The sequence below is a fragment of the Zootoca vivipara genome, chromosome 3 (assembly GCF_965207765.1).
Source record: "Zootoca vivipara chromosome 3, rZooViv2.hap1.1, whole genome shotgun sequence".
NCBI lineage: Eukaryota > Metazoa > Chordata > Lepidosauria > Squamata > Lacertidae > Zootoca > Zootoca vivipara.
Genome location: NC_142586.1, coordinates 10,488,434 through 10,515,134, shown reverse-complemented (window position 1 = coordinate 10,515,134; position 26,701 = coordinate 10,488,434). Strand labels below are relative to the sequence as shown.

General features: G+C 42.8%; 2 protein-coding genes across 6 annotated transcripts in view; both read left to right on the top strand.

Moving 5' to 3' along the window:
- The first annotated feature begins 372 nt into the window (after positions 1-372).
- Positions 373-9,336, top strand: LOC118082879 (kazal-type serine protease inhibitor domain-containing protein 1). Its single transcript, XM_035110716.3, has 4 exons — positions 373-948; positions 6,902-7,062; positions 8,169-8,313; positions 8,947-9,336. Exons 1-4 carry the CDS (start codon positions 489-491, stop codon positions 9,075-9,077), a joined length of 897 nt encoding a protein of 298 aa, XP_034966607.2. The 5' UTR covers positions 373-488; the 3' UTR covers positions 9,078-9,336.
- Positions 9,337-12,135: 2,799 nt separating this feature from the next.
- Positions 12,136-26,701, top strand: part of RANBP17 (RAN binding protein 17) — a 163,844-nt gene continuing 149,278 nt past the window's right edge. The window contains exons 1-7 of one of the 5 annotated variants that reach the window (XM_035110144.3): positions 12,136-12,416; positions 16,039-16,185; positions 18,057-18,147; positions 19,792-19,958; positions 23,221-23,286; positions 24,823-24,927; positions 25,526-25,691. In XM_035110144.3, the coding sequence (XP_034966035.3) occupies positions 12,399-12,416; positions 16,039-16,185; positions 18,057-18,147; positions 19,792-19,958; positions 23,221-23,286; positions 24,823-24,927; positions 25,526-25,691 (760 nt within the window). In that variant the 5' untranslated portion in view covers positions 12,136-12,398. The other 4 variants (XM_035110143.3, XM_088665553.1, XM_088665551.1 and 1 more) reach the window with 4 other exon arrangements.

The window sequence follows — 26,701 nt, the reverse complement described above, 5'->3', positions numbered from 1 at the left end:
GAAGTTATAGAAATGAACAAGTGCTGTGCATATCCTTGTTTGGTTTTTATGACTTAATGTGTTTGCAACGCAGTTACTAATTTATGTCACCTTTTGCTGGGGGATTGAGGCATGGTGAAAGAAATGCATACAGCGACAATGTAAAAAGCACACGTCAGGTTCACGAGTAAAGGGGGAGAGGGTTGTTGTCGTTTTTCTTGTGGGGTAGCAGTAACTGCTTTCCAAAACTGTGCTAAAGAAACTTGGCATTTACTCTCGACTGTTATTGATATGGGGAAGCTGTGATCTGGTGCTAATTTCTCTTTTAAAGCCTCTAGCCTTCGCTCCAGATTCATATTCCAAACCGAAAAGTGGAATGTGACTGTGACATGCTTTCTTTCCCTCTCTCTCTCTCTCTCTCTCTCTCTCCTCCACCTCCTCCTCTTCTCCCCCCGTTCTTCTGGCTTCCCTCCAAAAGGTCTTTGCTTCTTGTTGATTACATTCTCAAGATGAAACCCCTGGTGGCTACAGTTTTCCTGGTAGCCCTGATGCAACTTTCTCAGTCCTTCCCCGCCTGGTACCACAGAGGATGGCTGAGATTGCTAAGGGAAGGGGACAGCTGTGGAATATGCAACCTGGAACTCTGCCCCGTGCCTACAGCCTGCCAAGCAGGGACCGTGTCGGACTCATGCGGCTGCTGCCCCGAATGCGGGAATGTGGAGGGGCAGATCTGTGACTTGGACGAAGGCAGCCATTTTTATGGGCAATGCGGGGACAACCTGGAGTGCCGACTGGATGTCCGTGACATCAAGTCTGGAGAAATCCCTGAGCCACAATGTGTCTGCAAGCTGCAGGAGACTGTATGTGGACCTGAAGGGAAGACCTATGAGAACATTTGCCAGTTCCATGCGGCTTATGCAGGAAAGGGGATAAATGCTAGCATAAAGCACAAAGGACCATGCAAATCAGGTAAGGAAAGGCAAAGCAGAGTCTAAAGTACGTACCTGAGGGAAGATGAGATTTACTAGTGGTGATGATATTTGGCAGCAGAGTCTAGGGATGCAACAGAGAGGCTCGGAAACCACTCTTTTGGAGGTGAGCAGATGAGCAATTTGTTATCTTTTTGGAGTTTAGATGAGGAATCCTATGCTAAAGTGAGTCCCACTTTGTTCGGTGGTGTTTACGTCCAGGTAAGGATATATGGGATTGCAGCCTGACAATGCAAGAAGTAAAACCTATTGACTTTATTGGGACTTACTCAATTGTAGATTTGGGTTCCCTAAGGACATAGGCACAAATGTGATATTATGTGACCCTAGAATGAGAAAATATACCCCACCTAGCATCCAGTTCCCCCCTTATTCACATTTCATCAGATAAAGTTCCTCTTAAGATAACAGACAGTAACAATGAGAAGTCCCATTCAAAGTTTCTTCTGAGGCTACAAAACATTGGATGCAGAGTCCACAAAGCTTTTGTTAAAGCATGTGAACGTGCTCCGGGATTGTCAACGTAGCCTGTGAGATTAACATTGTAGAATTCACATGGGAATTGACAACCTGTTGATCAGAGGGGAGTGTGAAACTGTGAAGCTGAAGAAGACAAATTGCTTGCAGATTTGTAAGTGGGCAATAACAGAGTCCTTTTACCACTACACATGAATGAAAGGCAGGATTGAAGACTATAGGAATATGGGTAAAAGTATGGAAAAAGATGCTCTTTATTTAATAGCTAAAAATCAACATAAAACAGCTAAGTCCAATCTTAGTATATAAAGTTGAAACTAACAAGACAGCAACATTGATATGAAAGATCTAAATAGCCACTCTATGTCAAGCTGAAACAATATATATAATGTTTAAAGCCTCAGATTCCCCCAATCCCTTGCAGTCTTATGCAGATTTAAATAAATCACATGCAAGGTCACCTTTCTTTTTATACTGAAGAACAAACCTTTGCATGCAGCTTCACTGCATGTGAAAAAGCCTAACGGAAAAAGATAACCAAATGGAGAGATTAGTTCTCAGCCTCCTGGCAGCTTTATAGCCTGATGTGTAAATGATTCATTCTTCTGCAATTAGCATCATCGCTTTACAGGATTCCAAGAGATTTAGCACAGCCTTTGCAGTGAGGTCCAAATGGCATGCAGTTCCGAAATGGAGCCAAGTTGAATTTATGTAAGATTTTTCCCATATGTGATTTTCTGCATTCTTCAAAACGTGCCAGTGATCTATAGCAGTCGCATGTGACACTATGCACACAGTGATAACCCCCAGGCACCCTGTTCATACAAAGGCACCCAGGAGTATTGACGGGCAATGTCAGCGAAATGTTTTGGCAATAGTGGCATCGTCTGTGCCATTCTGCAGGCGCAGTGGTCAGAGCTCTCCATACGAAAAGCACAGGGATCTCAGGCCAGCCTAGAGGTGACATAAATTGCGCCTGTAAAGTGGCGCTGTGGTTAAACCACTGAGCCTAGGGCTTGCTGATCAGAAGGTCGGCGGTTCGAATCCCTGTGACAGGGTGAGCTCCCGTTGCTTGGTCCCAGCTCCTGCCAACCTAACAGTTCGAAAGCACATCAAAATGCAAGTAGATAAATAGGAACCGCTATAGCGGGAAGGTAAACGGCGTTTCCATGTGCTGCTCTGGTTTGCCAGAAGCGGCTTTGTCATGCTGGCCACATGACCTGGAAGCTATATGCCGGCTCCCTCGGCCAATAATGTGAGATGACCGCGCAACCCCAGAGTCGGTCACGACTGGACCTAATGGTCAGGGGTCCCTTTTTCTTTAAAGTGGTAGTATTGCAGATGCAGTGAATTTTGACAGCATTTGCCAAAACCTCGTATAATTTCACAGGCCCTTGCTGGGTTGAACTGATCTTCTCCTGTTCCTTGACCTGTGTAGGACAATGTTGTATGTATATCAGAAAACACTTTTAGGATTCCATGGGCCAATAAAACAGAGAAATGTAGGGGTAAATATCTGAAGTATGGTCATGCGTGTGTTTGAGCGTGGGCATGCACATGCTCAGAGGAATGTCATCAATGTATGTAATCTGAGAATTTCAAAGGGAAAATAGATCGCTGCAGTGGCAGAGCACTGGGGTGGCACGTCTGGGGTGGCGCATGTGCCCTGTGCCCAGGGGTGGGGCAATCCCCACGGGATGGGGTGATCCTGGGCAGGACACTCTGTGGGGCCTCCGAGGAGTCTGCCTGCCTCCTCCCTCTCAGCCACCCTACAGCTGAGGGAGAGGCGGTGGGCAGACAGTTGGGGCCGCATGGAGTCTGCAGGCGCCCAAGCTACTGCATCACTCCCAGGCGGCCCCATGGTGAGTGCCGCCTGGCATTTTGTCACCCCCCTCAGTGGTGACACCTGGGGCGGACCTCCCCCCCTTCCTCCGCCCCTGGATCCCTGTCCTCGGGGAGCTTCCGATCTAAAATAAGGGGTGGTCACATGCCACATTCAACTAGTTTGCAATCTGTGAACCTGTGCACACAAATAATTAAGGAACATGCTCTCATAATTATTCACATGTAACATTCAACGAGTGTACAGTTTGTGTGCCTGTGTGTGCAAATCAACAAGTGCACAGTCGCACAATTACTTGTACTTGTGTTGCGTGTAATTTATGAACAAGTCCATAGGTAACAGACCATAGGGGAAATGGGAGGGAGACGAGGGCAGCAGGTAATGAATGTGTGTAGTTAAAACAGTTGGTAATTGGGACCAAAGTTCTCATGCTTCCAGCCTCTTCAATCTGTGCAAATCTTAATACAGTATCTGCAATAGGTCTTACTTCCTATGATCACTGCTGATTGATATGGCCTAGTTTGGAAGTAACCGACATGGTACCTTCCAGGTGTTGTGGAATACAACTCCCATCATCCCTGAAGATTGACTGTGCAGGCTGGGCCAGATGGGAGTTGTAGTCCCAAACAACTGGAGGAAGCTACCTGCACCCTATCTTGTGCCACACTGGGGTTCCACTTTGTGACAAAGCCCGTGTGTGCAGAGCTTTACAGATGTGGACTCTCCCTCTTCTGAAGTTTACACGCAATGATGTTTACACGATCTGCAGGGAGGGGGGGCCACAATGGATTCTCCCTCTTCCTTTTAATCGTGCAAGCCTGCTTCATGCATACAATGCAAGGAGGGGGCTATTGCTATTGAAGATTTTAAGAGGCAGTCTGTTTGACATTCCTAGAAGTCAGGCGAGATAGTGTTGCTCTGCTCTCCCCACTTCCCCGACTAGTGAGGAATTCCTGGGGCAGTGGTTCCGTGGCTTAGCCTTGATTTCCTCTGAAATGAGAGATCCATTGAGAGCACAGGTGGAAGCAAATAGCACCGCGGTTCTGCAAATATCACATCCGCTGCACCCACTTAAGATCTCCAGAGACAGAGGCACCCCTTCATGCCCCAGATGAAGAGAATGGAACTTCTAGCTCTTTCTCAAAAGTCAAATCTGTTCCCTATTTTGTTCTCAATTTGGGGGACTTCTGAGTAGAGAAATACAGGATTTCAACAACAGATATGCTTTTGCAATTCTGCATCTTTGAAAGCCCCAATCTTTATTACAGTGGTTGCTCATTTAATGTGTTCAAAGGATTAGATCCACTCCCTACTCCCTCTAGTGGCTCTCTCCCTCCCTCCCTCTAGTAGCGCTCTCTCTCTCTCTCTCTCTCTCTCTCTCTCTCTCTCTCTCTCTCTCTCTCTCTCTCTCTCTCCCTCCCTCCCTCCCTCCCTCTCTCTCTCTCTGTGTATATATATATGACATACTACGGTATTTATTTATTTTTGAAAACACACAATTGAAAACCACATCAACATCCTTCAGACAAATGACAAAAATTCTACGTGGTCTAGTATTTCACAAATTTAATCTGAATGTGAAATGGAAAACTGCATTGTAATTACATTTTTAAAAGGTGCTCTCCCCCCCCCCCCAAAGCAAAATGACTTTAATAGCTTGATCAAAATGAAAGTTATAAAACAGAATTTAGTGCCCAAATGAACTGGCAGCAACTCACATGGTTCACAGTTATAACTGTCCTTCATGCTGGGTTCAAAATTAACAGCTTCCATTTGGAATAAAAGAGGTGGTGGTGTAAATCCAAGCATTCTTGTAAGCAGATGCGGTGTTCGGCTTCACTGTGTGCAGCAGTGGTAACAAGAACAAAAACAATGCTTAAAATGTGTTTTTTTTAAAATAAAAAATGCCAGTGTAGCACTGACTAGCTGCTGAGCTGCAATCCTAAATGCAGCAACCTGCTTTAATCTTGTGGAAGTCTATGGGATTTGAACTGCCCAAATCTACAGTACTCAGGATTGCAGTCTTCTTGGCCACAGGTGGGAGGGAGAACTCCAGCTTCAGTACTTGGGAAAGTCACTTTCCCTCTGCAAGAGGTTATTGTGAGGATGAAATGCTTTTAGGAGTTGCTTAGAAAAGGACAGGGCAATTATTTATTGTTCATTCCCCATGCTGTGGGAACTGCACTTGCTGCAGATTGGCTATGGTGCCCTGCTCAAGGTCTGTCTGTTAAAATTAAAAAGCCCTGATCAGCTTGGGACCAGGTTACTTGAACGACTGCTTTCCCCCTATAACACCTGGGGAAATTATACTCCTGGCACCCTTCATAATATCATAGGATGCAGTCCCCAGAAAATTGTCATTTCCTGCTGTTGCCCCAACACGGTGGAAGGGTTTTCCCTGTGCCAAATATGAATCAGCAACCACCAGTTGCTTCAGACACCTTGAGATGACCAGGCGTTTGCTGACCCATATGCTAGGACCCAGTCTTACATGTTTGAATCCTCTGATTTTCTGTTTAATGCTTTTATGTGCTTTGTTATAAAGGTAAAGGTAAAGGGACCCCTGACCATTAGGTCCAGTCGTAACCGACTCTGGGGTTGCGCGCTCATCTCGCATTATTGGCCGAGGGAGCCGACGTATAGCTTCCAGGTCATGTGGCCAGCATGACAAAGCCGTTTCTGGCAGACCAGAGCAGCACATGGAAACGCCGTTTACCTTCCCGCTATAGCGGTTTCTATTTATCTACTTGCATTTTGATGTGCTTTCAAACTGCTTTGTTATATGTGCTTTGTTATATTGGTGTTTAATTGGTTTTCAGTTGTGTTTTTGTACTTGTTTATAAAGATTTTGTTGACATATTGTTTGTTTTTAGTCTTCACACCGCATAGAGATTTTATTTTTTTTTAAATATTAAGCCGTTTTCATTCAGCCATTCATAGGGAAAGTTATTTCTCCAACTCCTTTGGGATTAAAATCTGTAAGTGGCCAAAACTGGCTCTTATTAGGCCTAATAGATCAGCACTTTGACCCGGCCTTGGTTTTACAGAAGTGCAAACATGAGACCATTCTCGGTTAGCACAGTTCCATCTGTCACACGTGTACTCCTAATTCTCACCATCAGAGATGACACAGTCTACAAACAACACAGCTGTAAACCCTGGTCTCAAAAAAAAAAAAAATTAAAAAAAAACCTGATACAATTCCCAAACCATGCACACAGGCAATTTTATGACCAATCACACTTTCTCCCCTCCTTGCTTTCACTGTTGGGACATGCTCACGTGGAGATTCATCTAAACTTTTATGAAAAACAGCAAAGCTTTGTGACTTCACTAATGAGTCGCCAGGAGTTGCCAACCTTTGGGGGCCATCGGGTACACTGAGTGAGTGCTGTGGGTGCCTGTCACAAATTGGCTGCTATAGGGCGGTGGCCTAACACATAATGCTTGCCGTAAGAAAACCTATTTGAGTTGTTTGTTTGTTACAATCAAGCAGTGTATAAATTTTATTAAACAAGTAAATACAATGAACAGATGACTAGAATTAGCGTGTGTTGTGAAAGCTGTTTAAGGTGACTCTTGAGCATGATCCTCTCAATCGTGTCTCTTCCAGCTCCTGTTATTTCTTTGCCACCGCGAGACACCCAGAATTTCACAGGGAATGACGTCATCTTCGGTTGTGAGGTATCTGCATATCCCATGCCGCACCTTGAGTGGAAGAAGAAAGGAAATAAGATGTTTCTGCCAGGAGATGATGCTCATATTTCAATACAGGTATACAGTTTAAAGTAGGTAAGGCGATATAATCACCTTTTCTTTGTGGTAAACTCATCAGGAGACACAGACCTCTCCCTACAACAAAATGGCGGCTGAAGAAGACATCTAGAATTCCTCACCTTTCAAGGCTGGGAAAAGACATCAGAGGATTGGTTTGGGAGCAGTGATTTTTAACTTGTCCATAAATGACCTGGAGTTTGGGATGAGCAAATTGTTCAGGTTGGTTTTTAAAAAGCAAACCAACAACTTGCTTGTCCTCTTTGCTCTCCTCTTTGCCGTGCTGAGGAACATTGCAAAAGCAGTTGCTCCATACATGACCGTAGAACATATATAACGTGGCAATCAAAATCTCAATGATGTACATTTCACTGACGTCAGTGGAAGATACATGGTGAAGATTTCATGCTATTATTTGGCCTTCATTTATTTGTTACTAGCTGTTCCCGGGCACGCATTGCTGTGGCTCAGTCTGTTAAATGGAAACAAAGTGGAGAGTGCCCCCGTCCCCCCCCCACCTTCAGACTCCCCCACCCATGCGTATCACCCACCTCCATGCTGAAACCCTGGCCCGACCCATTCAGCATTTCCAAAGGCACGGCCCACCTCCACTCAGGACCCCCGTTCCTCACCCCAGCCGCATGACGTCCCGACACCCCTCTCTCTGGTCCTCCCGCTGCATGACGTCACCTTCCTCCCGCATGATAGCACCCATCACCCCAACTCCTCTCTCTCTCCCACCCTCACACCCCATGTGCGTCTTGCGGTGGGCCTGCTCCCCTGGCTGGGCTATGCTGAGCTGAGCTGGCTGGGCAATGCCATGTTATTGTGATGTCACAGACAGCCTGCAGCCAATGGCTGCAGCTGAGACATCCTCAGCTGTGCTGCTTTGACATCCAGCAGATGTTATCCAGGTGATGTTTTAAGTTAGAAATCGTGTTCTAACTTGTCACAGGTGAGACATCTATATAATCTAGGTATATAAAAACACTCGTGTACGGTGTGCCAACGTTGTGTCCGAGTTTCAAAGCGATCGGAGTTTTTCGATTAGAGCCATGGTCATCTTTACATTTTTATTTATATAGATTTGGCTTTCATTTTCTCAGGCAAGAGGTGGACCTCGGAAGTACAGTGTGTCTGGATGGTTACAAATTCAAGGGATCAAGAAATCAGATGAAGGTCTCTACATATGCCAAACAAAAAACAAATATGGGCTTGCCTATTCATCTGCAAGGCTCAAAGTTATTGATGGTAAATCACTGTATTATTATTATTATTATTATTATTATTATTATTAGTCCATTTTCCATGACTCAGGGTGGTTCACAGATAAAAATAAGAAAAACTAAAAACATAGGGAAAAAACCAATTATTAAGAAAAAATTAAACATTGATAGAAATGTATATCTAATAACAGTATAAACAGCATGGCACCAGCCCTTTTATTAAAAACAATAAGTTCCCGAAAAGCCTGCTGGCGGAAGGACAAAAAAAGATCAAACTTTCAGTGGTGGTTGCCTGATTTTGCTAATAGTAACCCAAATTGTTCATTTCAAACCAGTATGTTTTAGATAGGGAATCTATGTCTCAGTGGACATAATGGCTTCTTGTAATCTTTGGTCAGTGGCGTGAAATTAAGATGTGGTGCTTTGCCGCAGGATGTGGCAGCGCGACATTTGAAAACTGAACTCCTATGTTAATGTAGTTGATGTATTTCCAATGTCTGATTAACTTACAATATTTTTGTTTGATGCGCAATTCCCCCCCCTCTCATTTTCTCCCTCTCCCCAAATATGAAGTGGCCCTAGGCAAAAGAGGGGCAATCTATGGCTACTCCCCAATCACCAGCTTAATTGTTAACACTATATGTCCCTTATTCTGCAGGCTCATCATTAAGTTTTCAGAACATTCCTGGCAGCTGGAGCACAAGCGATGGCACAGATTATGGAGATGATTTTGATTCTGCTGAAGACGAGGAAGAGGCAGAATATGAATCTGGAGACTATGAAAAATGAAGCAAGTTTGGATTGTGTTATGTGCTGATGCTTTCAAGTTCATCTGTTTTGCTTATATGATTTGTGCTGTCCTGAATCCTCATACCACAACAAAAATGTGTATCAAATTCTAGAAATTATCACAGTGCCTACAAGTATACATGCCATTTCAATCACACTTTTCTAATTTTAAGCCTCTGCTATATTTATTATATTCAGAATACTGCACACTGAGAAAAAACCATTGTGGCAAAATATATAAACGTTGCACTTATCAAGATCCCTCTGCAATTCCTTGTCTGAGATATAGCTCTCTGTCATACAGCTGTAGTCACAGGAGGACTTCACAGCCACAGTACGTTTTTGAAAACCAATGCTGTCCAGAGTGCAACAAGAGTGGGACAAAAATAACCTGGAACATTTGTGGGTTAAAAAGTTACTGGATTTCAGCAGGAAGTTACAAGATGTGCACTGATTGGAAGTGCAGTAGTGTGAACATCCCAAAATGTTTTCACTGCCTTGATCAGTGGTAAAGGTAAAGGGACCCCTGACCATTAAGTCCACTCGCGGACGACTCTGGGGTTGCAGCGCTCATCTCGCTTTACTGGCCGAGGGAGCCAGCGTTTGTCCCCAGACAGTTTTTCCGGGTCATGTGGCCAGCATGACTAAGCTGCTTCTGGCGAAACCAGAGCAGCGCACGGAAATGCCATTTACCGGTACCTTCCCGCTGGAGCAGTACCTATTTATCTACTTGCACTTTGACATGCTTTCGAACTGCTAGGTTGGCAGGAGCTGGGACCGGGCAACGGGAGCTCACCCCGTTGCAGGGATTCAAACCGCAGACCTTCTGATCGGCAAGCCCTAGGGTCTGTGGTTTAACGCACAGCACCACCTGCTTCCTGATTGGTGGTAGTTGCATATTATTTAGTCCCCATGCAAAAGGGAAGAAAACCCTTTCCAAACCCAGTGGTACCAGCTGATTCAGAGTCACTTCCATTTTTATAAAGCAGTGACATGCTGCAGGGGTGAAAAGCAATACTTTTCAAGTTTTCTCTCTCTCTTTGAAAAGCTGAAAGATTCTGGGAATTCCCATTATGCTGAAGGCCTGTAAATTGGCATTGTTAAAACTAGAATACCACATCTTTGTGGCATGGAAGTTAATCAAGCAAAGTGGTCCCATTGCAAGTGAATTTCACTATGGTTTCAACAAACAATTTTCCATGTCTGAAGCATTCGTGTTTCATCTATCACAGTATGGATTTATTTCAAGGTCAGCTTCACATAAATAATTCAATCTAACATTTTAGGGTAATCTGCAGCAGAAAACATTTGACAAACTACAGATTGCTTATTTGCAGATCAATGTATTTAAGTCTAAGGACAACAATTAAATATTAATAAGCACATAATATATAAGGCAATACTGGTAATAAAGTTCCTCTTTTTATACTCCATGGACATCTCAGATCCATTATAAGGGTAAACCTCCTTTGGAGGTGTGAAGTTTTAGCTCACAAGCCTTTTGAATGCCGGGAAGTAAGACCTGGTCATAAAATACTAAAGCTGGTGACAAAATATCACAATTAGCGCAATTAAATCCTCCTTTTACTTCCAAACAACTCTGTTCAGAGCGTATCAAGGAGCAAGAGAAATCACTAGTTTGCCAGCAGGTTGACTCAGGAATTTCACCTCTCCAGTTTATTTCAGAAGCTGGCTGCCCAACTGTTCTAGTGTACTTTCCCCCTCCTTTTCTTTCAGGATTAAAAGAGCACAACATTTGCTTGTTTTGGCATTAGAATGAAACATGCCCTTTGGAGGCCTAGTTCTCACAGAAAGCACTAAAAAAAGAGGCAGGCAGGTAAAACCATTCACAAATGCACTTTTTCCAGCAGTTTTGCAAGTCGCCTCTCAGGAAAGGTATCCACATTTCTATGTCCCCACCTGATTCTAAAACTGCAAGAAGTATCTGGCGTGAGTCTCTTGGGCAATTGTTGTTCAGTGTCCAGAGCAGCCCTCAGGCAGAGGCTCAAAAGTCTAAGTTTTAGCAAATCTTCTCACTAACCATGTTTGGGGTTGTTAATTGTAGCCTGGACAGAGAGACCATGGGGCCTGTCCCTTCTACACCTTCCTGCCTTGAGCTGTGAGATCTCAGGGAAATTGAACGGCCGGTTGCCTGGCTGCCATTTCAGTCCACCCCACAACCAGGATCACTGACTGTAGATACAATAAATGAGCTGTGATGGTTAAATCAGTGCCAGGGAGAAGAATTCAGAGTCTGGCTTCCTCCTTAACACTAAGGAGTGGTTGTGCCAATTTGACTATTAATATTCTAAGCCCACCACTAATGTGTTGCAAGAAAGACAGTGCTTAATATTGAGTGAAGGCTGGCCTTAGTCATGCAGGAACTGTAGGGCACTGGGCCCATCAAAGACACCACGACAGCCCCTGTTACTGTTTGTTCCGTTTTAATTTAAGGGTATCGCTGGCAGGACATGTGTGTTGCATACAGAAAGTTGAAGTTTCCGTTCCGATCGCCCCAGCTAAGGCACTAGGCTATCTCACATATACTGTATTCCATATTCTCCCAAACTGAGCATTACTGTACTTAAGTCAGTGCCATGTTGCAGTTATGGTAGTCTAGGACCAGGTATCTGGAATTTTTTTGGATACGCCTGTGCACATCCGCATGAATTTGAATTTCTGTCTGTGTTCGGCTACCCCGAGCTTAAATACATGACCTTTCACACAACCTTCCACACACATGTATTTGGAAAGGTTCCCTAACTTGGAAGAGAGAAGACCTGAAATTACATTTTTTTGGGGCGTCCCCAAGAGAGTAGGGCCCTAAGCTCTAGCTTGCTTAGCTTATACATAAATCCGACACTGATAGGGGTCAACTCCTAGGGCGTCTTCCTCCCCCCAAAAAATAATAATTAAAGGGGCTGCCCCGCCCCGCCCCCAGGTTGATGGACGCTGCCATTCAAATGGCGCGCGTGTGCCGTGGCACGTGACCAAGCCTGCGGGGGGCGGGGCTTAACCTGCCTGCCTATCATTCTGTTCAGGTCGGCGCCCCTGACACGCGTCGAGTTAAAACTAGACTAGATAAGGGGTGGATTTAAAACACGCGCGAAAATACTTCAGAGGGCCGCGAGGGGCCTGGTCTCCCTCCTCCCTCCGCGGTGCTCCCCTCAACACCTTCCCCACCCGGATTCCTCTCTCTCTCTCGTTTGCTCCGAGGCACCGTCGCTCCGCCTCCTCCCGCCGGGCCTGCCCCTCTCCTCCTCCGGCCCCGACTCTCCCGCCCGGGCTGCTCTCGGCGTTGCCCTCCCGCCCCGCTGGAAGATGGCGCTGAGCGGCCAGGTCAGTGGGCGCCTAGGGCGGCGGCGGCGGAGGCGGCATCGTCGTCGTCGAACCCGGAGCCTGACCGTTGCGTGGCGGGGAGATGGCTCGTCCCCGCGGGGGGCGGGTAGGCCGCCGGGCAGCGCAGCCCCAGGAGGGAGGGGTGGGGGGCGGGAGAGGGAGGGAGGCTGCCCCACCGCCGCACGTCCGTTGGGGATGCTGCCAGGAAGAGACGCGGGGGGGGGGGGCGCTGCGGGCATCATGTGGGGTGGGGAAAGGTAAGAGGGAAAAGGGTGTCCTGACAAGAGTTTATGTTTATATGCCTTTCAAGATAGAGGGATGTCAACAATATATATCCATCTCTCTCTTTTTCTGTGTGTGTATATATATAACACTAGTTACAGGTAGGTAGCTGTGTTGGTCAGCCGCAGTCGAAACAAAATACAGTAAAAAAAAAATCCTTCCAGTAGCACGTTAGAGACCAACTAAGTTTGTTATTGGTATGAGCTTTAGTGTGCATCTGAAGAAGTGTGCATGCACGCGAAAGCTCATACCAATAACAAACTTAGTTGGCTTCTAAGGTGCTACTGGAAGGAATTCATTTTATTTTGTATATACCGGTGTGTGTCTTGGAAAGTTACATGTGCACTTGTGTACAACTATTTCAGTGTGCCATGAAAGACACACGTGTGTGTAGATGTATAATTATTTGCGTGTGTCTTGAAAGACACCCGTGTGTTTGTGTATAGGTTACTTGTGTGTGCCTTGAAAGACATGTGTGTTTGTGTACTGTATAACTCTTTGTGCCATGTATGCATGTACTGTATAACTCTTTGTGTGTGTCTTGAAAGACAATGTGCATGTGTGTATAACTTGTGTGTGCCTCGAAAGACACCTGTGCGTTTGTGTGGAACTGTTTGTGCCTTGAAAGGCACACACATGTATGCATGTATAACTATTTGTATGTGTCATGAAAGACACAAACGTGTATGTATGTATGTATGCATGCAGAGACCAAACTTTCAAAGTTATGCTATCTTCTTTATCAAATTTCATATACAAGTCCACCCCCACCTTTTTATGTTCTATTTCAAGCAGCAAACAAAACATCTATTTCTCAAAACTATGAATTTCGAATTACACATAATACCAATGTATTTTAGTTACATAAGAACAATTGTTGCCTTCATGGACAAATGTCCTTGTTTGACACTCCTAGATATTTGTTTGGTCTGGTCTTTTCTCTGTTTCTGATACTCTGTTACAACTGTTTTATTTGTTTTATATCCATTGGAAAAAATAAACAAACTTATCAGCTTATCTCTCACAACTTTAAGTCATGTCTGGAATGCCTAAAGCATTAAAGCCAAGTTTGACTTGTTTGACATCAGTTTTTAACCTGTAAATCTCTTTAAAATTCTGGGTCTGGGGTATTTTAGGGAATGTATTTTGCGTTATCTCACCCCTGAGAAGTGACATAAGAGATTGTGATTGCCTCATCTCCGTGCTTGACTCTTGGGCATAGCAAGAGGGAAGTGGGTGAATCCTCAGTGAAATAATAGCCAAATCCAGAGATCTGACAGTTTTTGGGAAGTGTGTATGTGTTGGGTGGTGGTATGCCTGGCCTAGACTCTCCTTGCTGTGGGAACGGGTAGGCTTTAGATCCTGTTGATATGAAGCTTCTCTCCATGTGTTACCATGAAGAGTGAGGTCTGCATTATCAGCTGCCCTTAGAAGAGCAGTTAATGCTCAATCTGCTGGAGCTTTTGAACTCCGGTTGTGTACTTCTGGTATCATCTCCTGGCTGGCTTTAATTATTTGATTGGTATTGTTTTTATTGAATCTGTTGTTTGAATTTAGCCCCTATGCTACCTTGGATTGAAAGGTGGCTTACAAATACTCGTTATTGTTTCTTTCTGTCCATTAGAGGTACGAGGTACATAACATGACTTGAAGTTTGTGTTTGCATTATGACTGCACTCATGCAAACAATGAGGGGACATATTGGGGCCTATAGTTGATGCACATCTGAGTTTGCGGAGGGAAGGTAGAGAAAAAGTTGGTGAAACACCCTTTTGGCTGGTGATCCAGAATACCTATCCCAGTCCTTGCCATTTGGGAACAGAAAAGAAAAATATTTGATATTTATTGGGTAAAAATTAAGTTGTTTATTTCACTTATAGGACATATTTACATATTCAACAAAATCCCAATTATTTACTCTCTCCTGCCTAAGACAAGGGTAGACAACCTGTTGACTTTCAGATGTTGTTGGCTTACAACAGCTATTATAAGTTCGTAAACCGAGGTACCACTGTACATCCACTTCGGTAGTTTTGCCTTAATACTCCTGCATCCCCAGTAATATGTGAATACTCCTAAGTTTTATGGTGATGAGATTCAAGCTGAATGTGTTTTACCTGTGTGGACACAATGTTTTCCTAACTGTTCTTATATTTAACCTTATATTTAACCATACATATATATACATATATACATACACACACACACCTTATATTTAAGAGAGGAGGGAATCAAGCACAGTTTATTTGAGCAAAGGTTATTCATGCACCTTGATTCTTCCTTTGATTAGGAAGGATATTGCACAACTCACAAGTGGTGAGGTGGAAACTAAATTTATATCCATTCTTGTTAAGTGGGAAATAAATGGCAAAGACCAAAAGCAGCACTGAAAATATTGATTATTGCTGTTAACTTTGCCTGCTTTCTTGTTTGTTAAGTGCAAGAAAAAATATTGCTGATTTAGATGCTCAAGGAAATTTAATTGCTTGTGCATGACCTTCCATTTTGGATATGACAAATAATCCCTGTTTCCTTTACACATGTGCTACTTCAGTGCTAGGATATTTTTCTTGGGTGATAAATGAACAAATTACTTTTGAGCTGTGAGTGGGAGGAATTGGATGAGCATCCCCTGTGTCCTCCCTAACCCTTGGCAATGGCTTAGGGATGCTTCATTGTTTAAACACACTGGGTTGTACTTGCAATGTATGTGCATTTAAGCAATGTGATTTCAAGTTTATGCACCTGGCTAAAAAAAGCAAGGTGGGTGGGTGGTAGGCTGGGAGGAAAACATACGCAATCTCACTAGAAATTGCACTTGCATTTGGAGGTGCAGTCAGAGTGTGTGTGTGACCTTAGGAGAGTATTACACGCCATTTTCCAGTTTTAAAATGGTTGTTTTGACTACATGCGATTGTGGTTTTATGCGTTGTCTTCGGAACATAGCCCAAACAAAAGATGTGAGTTGACTATCTGACTTACCATATTTTCTCGAGTGTAATGCGCCATTGAATCTAACACGCACCTTAATTTTCAGAACCTTGAAACCAAAGAAAGTATTTGCTGGTGAAAGTAAATGTGCCATCAAATCTAATGCATACCTTAATTTTCGCAACATAATTTGGCCAAAAAAGGTGAGCATTAGATTTGAGTGAATGTGGTAGTGATACTCAGGAAAGACCCATTGAGATGAATGGTATTAAGGTAGTTATGAATACAACTTGCTTGGATACAGCCCATTCTGACTTTCATATTCCTATATATCAATGTGCATGAATAAATAGTAGTATGAGGATATTAATGGAGGGCAATTCATTTCTGATTCCCCCCCCCCCAGCAGAGTCTGGCAGAGCTAGAAGTTCTTTGTAAGCAGCTCTACGAGGGGACAGACTTAGCACAGCGAATACAAGCAGAAAAGGTGCTATTGGAGCTTATTAATAGTCCTGAATGTCTTAGCCAATGCCAGCTTTTACTGGAACAAGGAACAGTAAGTGCTTCAAACTTTATTATCTAAATACACATTCATTAAATACCCATCCTTTCTCTGCTTTTCATAAACAGTAGTGTGAGATTTGAAAGTAATGATAATGAACTTTTGTAGATTAAAAGGAGATTCCCTCCACCCCCAAAGAAAATAAGTTGGCTGCAACGTAATCATTGGAGGTGCTTTTTCTTCTGATTGTTTTGCTTGTTTTGATATCTCATTTTCAAATGATCCACACCCATTATGGATAAGGCTTGTACAAGCATTAATACTTTAGAAGAACATAACAAATATGTAATATTTATGCATAAGTTAGGAGTTAATCAGACTTACCATTCCACTTGATAATGGCTTAGTTTACACAAATGAAATATTAGCTCCCTTGGGTAAAATGGTGAAATCATTTTAGACTCTCCAAGTATATCAGTCTAAAGTTATGATCTGGCAGATTAATCTTTTCCTGCTTATGGACAGAAAAGAGTCCCCTTAACTTAACTCTATAGTTCAGACCATATATTTTGGATCATCCCCTTCACCTTCAGCATGAAGTGGAGGCAGAAAGGGTCACATTTATGCAGTACTAGCTGTACCTGGCCACGTGTTGGTGTGGCTCAGTCATGGGCCTCCTCCACTCAGCGTCCCTGTTCCCCACCCCAGCCGCACACCCCTGTCTCTGGTCCTCCCGCCGCGTGACGTCATCTTCCTTCTGCGTGAAGGCACTCGCCACCCCGACACATTCCTCCTCCCCAAAGGCAAGGCCCACCTCCACTCAGCGCCCCCGTTCCTCACCCCAGCCCAGTACCACACCCTGGACGGCCAGACACCTCTCTGTGGTCCCTCCAGCTCTCTCTGCTCATCTCTGGTCATCTTCCTCCCGTGTGATGGCACCCGTCAACCCAACCCCTCTCTCTCTCCCACCCACAGACCCCATGTGCATATTGGGCCTGGCCTGCTCCCCTGGCTGTGCTATGCTGGGCATTGCCATGCTTTTGTTATGTCACAGATAGTCTGCAGCCAATGGCAGCAGCTGAGGCATCCTCAGTTGTGCTGCTTTTCTAGAAAACATGTTCTAACTTCTCACAGGTGTGACATCTGTGTACGCAAAGTGCATGCAAACACTTGCATATTCGCATGTGACATGTCCAAATTTCAACGCAATTGGTCCAGCGGTTTTGGAGAAAAGTGGAAACACACAAACATGGCATTTTTACATACACACACACACATTTATATATATATAGATGAAGTCTGCAGTAGGGTCTAGAGAGTTTGGACTAAATGTCCTTCAGCCACAGGCAACTTGGTCAGTGATGAGGGATGGTGGGAATTGTAGCCCAAACCATCTGGCGGGTACTGGGTTGTTGTTGGCAGCCATTTGTTTTGAGAGACAATGGAGTGCGCCTCTAGGGGTGAAGTCACATTGCTGTGTTAGCAGCACTGAAGTGACCTCCCTGGGGTTCAAGCCTGGGCAATGTGTATGGAGGTCCTGGGCCACCCAGATGACAAACCCCTCTCTCGGCCTCGCTGATGTTGCTTTAGTTGTTCTAAGAGAGCCGTGATTTAAAAGGAGGGACTGTAGGGTCTATGAAGGTCTGACTGTGTATATTTTACAGGTATATCCTTGAAAATAATACAATAGCTGTTAGATAAATACAGTATGTGTCTTAATCCCATGTGCTTGCATAGTAAATCTCAGGACTGAGCTGTAAATTGTATCAAAATGCACACATCCAAGTAAATAGAGCAAATTTGTGACAGCAAGGTTTTAGGAGATGTATTTCTTGTTACAAGATTATATTTCTGGATGCTATCTAAGGATTTTTTTTAAATAAATAGTTATTACTGCCACCTGAATTGTGTGCATTTTTCTCTAGACCTCTTATGCGCAACTGTTAGCAGCAACATGCCTCTCAAAACTTGTGTGCAAAACACCTCCTTTACCTGTTCAGCAAAGGATGGACATCAGTAAGTATTGTTTATTCCTTTCAGTATTACAGTAGGGTTTTTTAATGATATAAATTTCAAATTGCCCTAGTAGTTAGTCAAAAAGTTTAAGATTGCCAGTCAGAATGATTTTAGGTGTTCTTCATTTATAGCTGCTATATACTTTATCAGGGACCCAGGTGGCGCTGTGGGTTAAACCACAGGGTCTAGGGCTTGCTGATCAGAAGGTCGGCGGTTCGAATCCCTGCAACGGGGTGAGCTCCTGTTGCTCGGTCCCAGCTCCTGCCCACCTAGCGGTTCGAAATCAGCTACATACTGAACTGTGTAGCAGCTCCATCAAAACCAGCCCATTTTGTGACTGAGGCTCTTGTTTAAGTCTAAGCTTAAGTCTCCTTGTTTTAGGAACCTACGTATGTGGGGTTAACATCAAATATTTGCTTAGCTCCTTAGGCTTCAATAATAAAGAGTTTTGCTACTAGTACTTACCCGTAGTTCTAGTCCAGGGACTTAACATTTAAGGGAGACAAAGCCATACTTGGATCCTTATTCTGAGGTGTGCTGTCATGAGCATGTTGCCTACTTGTATCAATGATGGTAGAGAGCTGATTAAAACAAACAGAACACCTGGAGCTGATATGGTTGCTCAACTAATTTCTTGTTTAATACAGAGACTTTTCAGACTCTCATCTTCACAGATTCTGAAATAATATCTCCAAGTAAGCCTGGCACTAAGCCGTTTAGGGCTCATTGATAGGCAAGAGGCTTTAGAATAAATGGGGGGAAGTGAATACTTGTAATGGGGAAAGAAAAGATTTATTTATAGAATGTGGTAATGGATCAGAATATGAAATAAGCCACCTAAGAAATTAAAAAGCAAAATAACACCCTGACATAGCTAATCAGGTAGTCATCAAACCAAACTAACCAAAATAATGGGGCACATAGTGATTGATTCCAGTTGGCATCTGGAAGCTCACAGGGTATGGCATACACAAGTTTCCTGCAAGGTCTTCTCTCCCAGGAAACACCAAACAGATGTGGAATCTGTAGAGAACTAAAAGTGAGTCTGGTTAGCTGTTCTCGTGACCTTGGTAGTTCTGTTGAGCTATAGCAGAAGTAGCCAATGTGCTGTTCTGTAACACCCATTGGCCCCATCCAGTATAGCCAATGATTTGGGGTGATGGAATCAGTAATCCCAACAGAGACAAGCAGGCACTGTTTTGGCTATCCCTGAGCTTTGGTTTTGGCATGTACAGAATGGAAGCACTATGCTTAAGAACAGCACTGGACATTTTTCTTGTACATTCAGCTGACATGTTCAGCCTTCTCCAAGAATACTATTTTTTGAAGTAAAATAAAAAAATTCCTTCAGTAGCACCTTAAAGACCAACTAAGTTTTTATTTTGGTATGAGCTTTCGTGTGCATGCACACTTCTTCAGATACAGTGAAAACTATTTTTTGAGTTATTGTACTTTAATAATAGCACTAAAATACCTGCACTTGCATTTGAAGCATTTAATTAGGAATATTACTATACAATTTTCAAGATCTGGCCTTCTGGAAACTCAATCCGTGTATTTCACAATAACAACATAACTTAGAAAAGCTTGATGTATTGAACATAAAATAATAATTTTGATTTAATTTTTGGTATTTCGGTACAGGAAACTACATATTAAACTATGTTGCATCTCGACCAAAACTGGCCCTTTTTGTGATCCAAGCTCTTGTTCAAGTAATTGCTAAGATCACAAAGTTGGGTTGGTTTGATGTTCAGAAAGACCAGCTCATCTTTAGAGACATTATTGCTGACGTTAAAAAGTTTTTGCAGGTAAGAGAAAGTGAACATGACTGCTTGTTAAGAACATTTCTGTATTAAATATAGTAGTCGCATATTTTAAATACCGTATGATCCTAAGGATCATACACAGAATGGAAAAAGTAGTTCAGTCAGCTGCAAATTGTACAATTAAGAACTGCCTGAAATATAAAAGAGCAGACTTAAGGCGGAGACTATTTATGACTTAGTCATGAGAACTGTGCTGTAGAAAGTGATGCAACTGGATGAAAAATTGATGTGAAAATGTAGCATTGAAAAAAACCTCTTGCTAGTGTAATGTTGCATTGGCACTAAGAAGATGTATGGGGCTGGTGGGGAAGTGAGGCTAGAAACAGCTGGTTACATCTCCTTCCAATAATTTCTGCTCTGTACTGGTACTTTCCTCCATGTCAGTCCAGCAGTGCCAGGGGTTGCTGCTGAATGGAGCTAGCTTCTAGTGCTGAATAAAAACAATGATGCGTTATTTGCACCAGAGTTTCCTTTGCCTGTTAATAGTAGGGGCATCATATGTAGAGACTCTGATGAATGAGAAGGCTTTTATATATACAGGAATTCCACATGCATATGAAACCGCAACCAGATTTGGGAAGCTAATGCTAACCCAAGTAGATAAGTAGATATTTATATTAAATATTCTGTTTTGTGTTAGTCGACTCCAGATCCCATCATTCCTGACCTTGGGCCATGCTGGCTGGGGCTGATGGGAGTTGGAGTCCAACAACATCCGGAGGGCCACCCCTTCCCCACCCCTGCTAGAAACTCAAACCTTCAAGAAATAACAAGTGTTACGGCAGGCTTCCTCAACCTTGGCCCTCCAGATGTTTTTGGCCTACATCTCCCATGAGCCCTAGCTAGCAGGACCAGTGGTCAGGGATGGTGGGAATTGTAGTCTCAAAACATCTGGAGGGCCAAGGTTGAGTTAAGGTAATGTCCAAGTTCTGGAAATGCGTATTTAAGGTTTCCCCTACTTGTGGGTGGTGCTTACCTTGAGAACTAAATGGTAATTTATACCCAGGACTGTGTGTTGATTCTCTTCTTGTGATTCTTATGGCCAAGTTTTTCATCATGCTCCTGTCTTCTCACCTGTTCAGTTCAATAGTTTAAAGAATTAAAATAGAAAAGGCACTTCATTTGTTTCAAATTATGTAAGGCAAGGGGAGTTAATAGAGGAAGGCAGTTTCCAAGGGGGTTATTTTTCTGTGTGGGGAAATAAGTTCCCTTAACTTGGAATGAGAAATGTATTTATATCATCAAAGCTTACCTAGCCTAGGTGGAAGTAGAGTTGTCATGGAATTTTTTACGAATTCATTTGAAAGTAAATAGTAGCTGCAAACTGAATATGTATTCAAACCAAAGTGGTGGATTGAGTGTTTTCCCTCCTGGTAAATCTTTGATGCTTGCCAACCACAACTCCTTTTGTCAGATAAAATCTCTGGCACGGAGTGGGAGTGGTGAAGGAGATAAGGAATTATTTGGCAAAGCAAACTCATGATTGTGAGACTTAGGATTTATTGGTGCTCAAAAAGTGTTTGATATACTTTTATCTGAGTAATCCTTCCCAGAGCGTGGTAAGAGGGAGTAGTATTATCCCGATACGGGAAAAGGACTGACTGTAAGAGTTGTTTGTCTTAGGCTACCCAATGTGTTAATGGCTAAATGAGATTTAAACTGATCCTGGCTTCACAAATATGAAACCATCTGCTGTTAAATGTCATTATATTCTCTCTATGTTTGCATGAGGGGGAAAAGCTGATAATATGTTACAATTAATGCACTTTAAAATCATTAGGAAAGTGTGATAAAAATGGCCTTGTGTTCATTAACAACAAATATGGGAAGAATACTGCGGCTGTTTTGCAGTTATTTTTATTAATGTAATTTGATTTTACATTTATTATTAAAATGTTTGAAGTGTGAATCTGCTGGTAGTTAATTCATTAATAATAGAGATTCAAACTCAAAATTTTGCTTCTTGGGAGACTTCCTTCACTGAATTATTTTCCTTTGGGAGACAAAATGAAACCATATTTCTAATTCCGGCTGAACTTACCATTTAAAATAGAGATGTTGATCAGCAATAAATATTAAGTCTTGGGCACAAGCATTTGGATTGCCATTAAATAGGGAAAAACAGGGAGGGGGAGTCCAGTTTAAATTTGTAAATATATCTGTCTTGCCTAGTATAGCAGTACGTTTGCCAGCCATTCCTGGAGTTTGGCTGTGTGGGGCTATGGAATGGTTTGTTCTGATTGCCTAAGACATTGAGCCAAGGCCAATTTGAGTAGATGGCACTTAACTGGGTTAGCAAGACTAATAGTCTGAACTAATATAAGGCAACTTCATGTACTTGTGATAGCAGAGAAACTCTCTCTTCCCTGATACAGGGATTCAGGTGTCAGTACTTGTGGGTACTGCTTTCTGAAGGGGCCGCGAGAATGCATGGGGACCTACTTGATGACGTTTGTGCTGGCTGGGGCAGCATGTGAGTGGTATCATTCTCAAGGGGGGCACTTGTAGTTTTCCAAAACAGGGGCAAGAACCTTCCTCTCGGTTGGAAATGCTGCTTGCCTAGAAGTGGTTTCCTTCAGACTGATGGTACTTATGCTTTCTTAGAGGTGTGTTGTCAAAGGGGGCAGTATCCAGTTAGCCACTGTAAGCACCAGTCTGTGTTGATGAAGGCCAGCCAGCTTTTTCATGCGCTGTTCAATCTGTGGTGCTGAAGTTGTTTTATGTGATTTGGAAGAAGACATTCTGAAATACCTTAAAGAATGCCCCCCCCCTTATATTTCTATTATATTTAGGAACTGGAAAAGTAATCGCTTAGGAGGAAAATAATGGAAACCGGAATTTATTTGTTATGATAATATGGAGAAAAATGGCCAGATTCGTCTAAACTCAGTGTTTCCCAAACTTGGGTCTCCAGCTGTTTTCAGACTATAATTCCCATCATCCCTGATGCTTGCTTGCTAGGGATGATGGGAGTTGTAGTCCAGAAACAGCTGAAGACCCAAGTTTGGGAAACATTGCTCTAGCAGAAGCTAGTGCAAGGTCTCTTGCTAGCTCAGTGGTCTTCCTCTTCTCCTCCCCCCATGTACCCTGGTGCTTCCCCCAAATCTGCTCTGCAGGGTTGGGAGAAATGTTTCAGCTGACAGAATGATCAGAAAAGCACAGTGCTGAATACCTCCCTGAGATTAAAAGGCACCTAAAACATTCATTTTGGAACATTAACACTTTTTTTTCCTATATGCTGTAGGGGACTGTGGACCACTGCATAATAGGAGTAATGATTCTTTCAGAACTGACTCAGGAAATGAATTTTGTAAGTGCACTTCTTTCCTCTTGAAATTCTTTTATGCTGTCAGAGAATGGTCAGAGTGTCTTATGGGGCTGAAAATTGGGAAGCTTCTGTACATTGTAAAAAGTAAAAAATTGCCTAAGAAAGGTTTTTAATAGAATGAAGCAGAGAAATGGGTTACAACAATGCCTACTGAGTGGAGGGAATGTGGCCCATCCAACAGTTGCTTGAATCAGTTATAATGCTCTGAAAAAGGACAAAGAAACCTAATGTCTCCCCCCAGCCATATCAAGTAATCACACTTCCTCATCTATGCAACATAGAAGTGCAGGCAAATGCACCCTGCATATAGGAAATAGCTGAAGGGAGGAAAGATGCAGAAATGTTCTCTCACTTGTCCTGCAGCTTTTAATAATTCCATCTACATCCTACTAAGGGCTGCAAAGACTTTTTCACTTTGGAGGAAACCAAAGAGAAGATTGAAGGGAAGGAGAGCAGGGTTCTTGCTTCTTTATATTTGCATTAGCTTGTCCAATAAGGTGACACTTTAAATCCAAGGTGACACTTTAAAGCGGCATTTTCTTCTCCCATGGATATTTTTACCCTTGAACCTTGCATGTGGTGTTTAGCATGACCAATTTTAGGTTTGATGATGGTCATCAGAAAAAGCTGTGCTACACTAATTGATCTGGTAGATGTACACTCTTAACAAATATGTATCATCTGTTGCTGATGGTAATTTTTGCTATAGAGAAGCCTAGTACTGTAGATGGATGTTTCTCGTGTGTGTGATGACCTCCACTAAAATGGTGAGGGAGTTATGCTTAGCAATGTGAATTTTTTAAGCAGTTCAACTTGCACAATATGGGTTGGTGTGATGCGATTATAGAGATGCAGGAATTTAATAAGTGATTTAAGTCTTGTGAATGCTTTATCCTTATCCTACGTGGAATGATTGTTCCATCTCTTCTGGTTTCATATCAATATGATCTTATGCACACTTGCTTTGAAGCAAGTTCAGTTGAATCAGTGGGACTTGACTCTAACGTATAGATTTGGACTGAGGTGTCACTGCTGGCTTTGCAAAGTAGCTTGGCTGCACTTAAGAAGGAACTGTCCTCCGTAATGACTCAATATTCTAAACTAACTGTCTTGTTATTAGATATGTGAAGTTCTGGGAACTATATTTTATATTTGAGGGTTGTAGGGTACAGATTCTGTCTGGAGGACTAGTTTTCTGACTTTCTCCACTTGAACTCCGTTCCTGTTCATTTTAGAGCACACGCCCCACAGTAATTTCAGACCCACTTGTATTTTGCATGGATATTGAGTTCCAGACAGAAGTCATATTTATATATCTATTTCAAATTAGGCTTAACACAAGTAGAGGGAAACAAAACTAAGAACATGTGGGTACGGAGGATCATATGAATTAAATAATAGGTTGTAGACCTCATGTTGCGTAATAATTGTCTTGTAGCTCACATACAAGTAATATGTTTTATCAAGTCAAAATGAAGACACACTGATTCTGAAGTGTTTTTTAATTTTTATTTTAAGGTTGATTATTCTAGACCTTCATCAAAGCATCGTAAAATAGCTACCTCATTTCGTGATACTACTTTAAAAGACATTTTGATGCTGGCATGCTCGCTGTTGAAAGAGGTAGGCCTAAGCACAAGCTGTATTATAAAGATAGAATTTTCAGCAATGCAGAAATCTTTTGCCCACCATGGGGCTCAAACTCACTACCCTGAGATTATGAGTCTCATGGTCTACCGACTGAGCCATTTGTTTTTGAGCAAAATTAGTATGCCACCAGAACATTGTTTGCTGTTGAACAAGCAACAGACTAGAACATAGTAGAATAGAGATGAATTCACGATTGGAATCAGATGCAGAATATACATGCTGCCCTTCATTCATAGATCCCAGGGTGGTTCACAAATGGGGAGATCATTGCTACATTCATATCCCACTTATGGGCTTTCTGTAGGCTTTTGGATGCTGGACAGGATGGACCTTTGATCTGATCCAGCAAGGCTCTTCTCATCTTTATGGTGTGATCTGATGGTGATTTGTATGAGCCCCCAAAACCCCCCACAGTCCCTTGTTTGGACATATTGCTAGGAGAGGGATCATGCTTTGTTGCTTTCAATAGGTGAGGAGGGAAGAAGCAGCTATCTGCGTGGTCGACTATGATGTGTGAATGCGGCCAGTTACTGACATACACTTTTCCCCCTCTTTTTTGGTCTGGATTTAGATGTTGGCAAAGCCATTAAATCTTCAGGATCAGCAACAACAAAATCTAGCAATGCACCTTTTGAAACTTGTCCTCAATTGTCTTAACTATGACTTCATTGGCAGTTCAGCGGATGAATCTGCAGATGATCTGTGCACTGTACAGATCCCAACAAACTGGAGATCAAGTAAGATAATTAATTAGTGGTGATAACCTAACATTTTACTGGTGCCCATGACTATACACATTTGAAGCTGAATATCTGTTTTGCATCTAAAGGCATTGTATCTTATGGAAGTATTTTTGATCATGATATTACTTGCAAAAAATAATTCTATGGGTTTGGAGAGGAACTGTCATGACACAAGTTCCCCTATTTCGCAGCTCACAACCATTTGCAGTCCCACACCTTAATTCCCTGAACTTGGACCGTAGTCCTGGGTAAAATTAAACTCTTTGCATGTGAAGTGTGAGCCATGCAGTCAATATGTAATGTAAAGGACCATGGTTTATATTTGTCATACGTGATGCTTCAGGGTGGTTGGTATCCAATGAAATAATGTTGTACTAATTTTGTTTCTCTTCCCCTGCTAGCCTCTGAAGTGTTAGTATTAATATTAATAGAAAACAATTTGGGTCATGAGACAAAAACTTGGTTTTCAGGGATACGCTAAAACCTGACATGGGCTGTGAACAGGAACTTTATGTATATTCGCTCTTTCCTAAACATAACTCTGATAACCAATGAAACGGAACAGGGCTATGGTTTGGTTTACAGTGGTACCTTGGTTCTCAAACTTAATCCGTTCCAGGAGTCCCGAAACCTTTCGAAAACCAAGGTGCAGCTTCCGATTGGCTGCAAGAGCTTCCTGCACTCAAGCGGAAGCTGCGCCAGACATTTGGCTTGCGTAAAACATTCACAAACTGGAACACTTACTGGTTTGCAGCATTTGGGAGCCGATTTGTTCAGGAGCCAAGCCATATTGTCCTGCTTCTCCTGTGCTTGACAGTCACAATGAGAGGCTGAGTCAAAAGAAGGAATACTGAAATAGCAAGAGTAGAATTTAGTGCTGATCTTAAGCATTGGCAGGTTCACATCCTTTTTATTCCCCTTTCCTCTGTGGTGGTTTTGTCAAGGGTTTTTTTTGGGGGGGGGAGAGTATGCAAACAGGTGAAAGTGTGTTGCAGCACAGTTTC

Coding starts and splice junctions, on each gene's coding strand:
- LOC118082879 (XM_035110716.3), top strand. CDS start 489: ATGAAACCCCTGGTGGCTACAGTTTTCCTGGTAGCCCTGATGCAACTT. Junction 7,063..8,168: donor ATGCTCATATTTCAATACAG/GTATACAGTTTA, acceptor TCATTTTCTCAG/GCAAGAGGTGGACCTCGGAA. Junction 8,314..8,946: donor AAGGCTCAAAGTTATTGATG/GTAAATCACTGT, acceptor CTTATTCTGCAG/GCTCATCATTAAGTTTTCAG.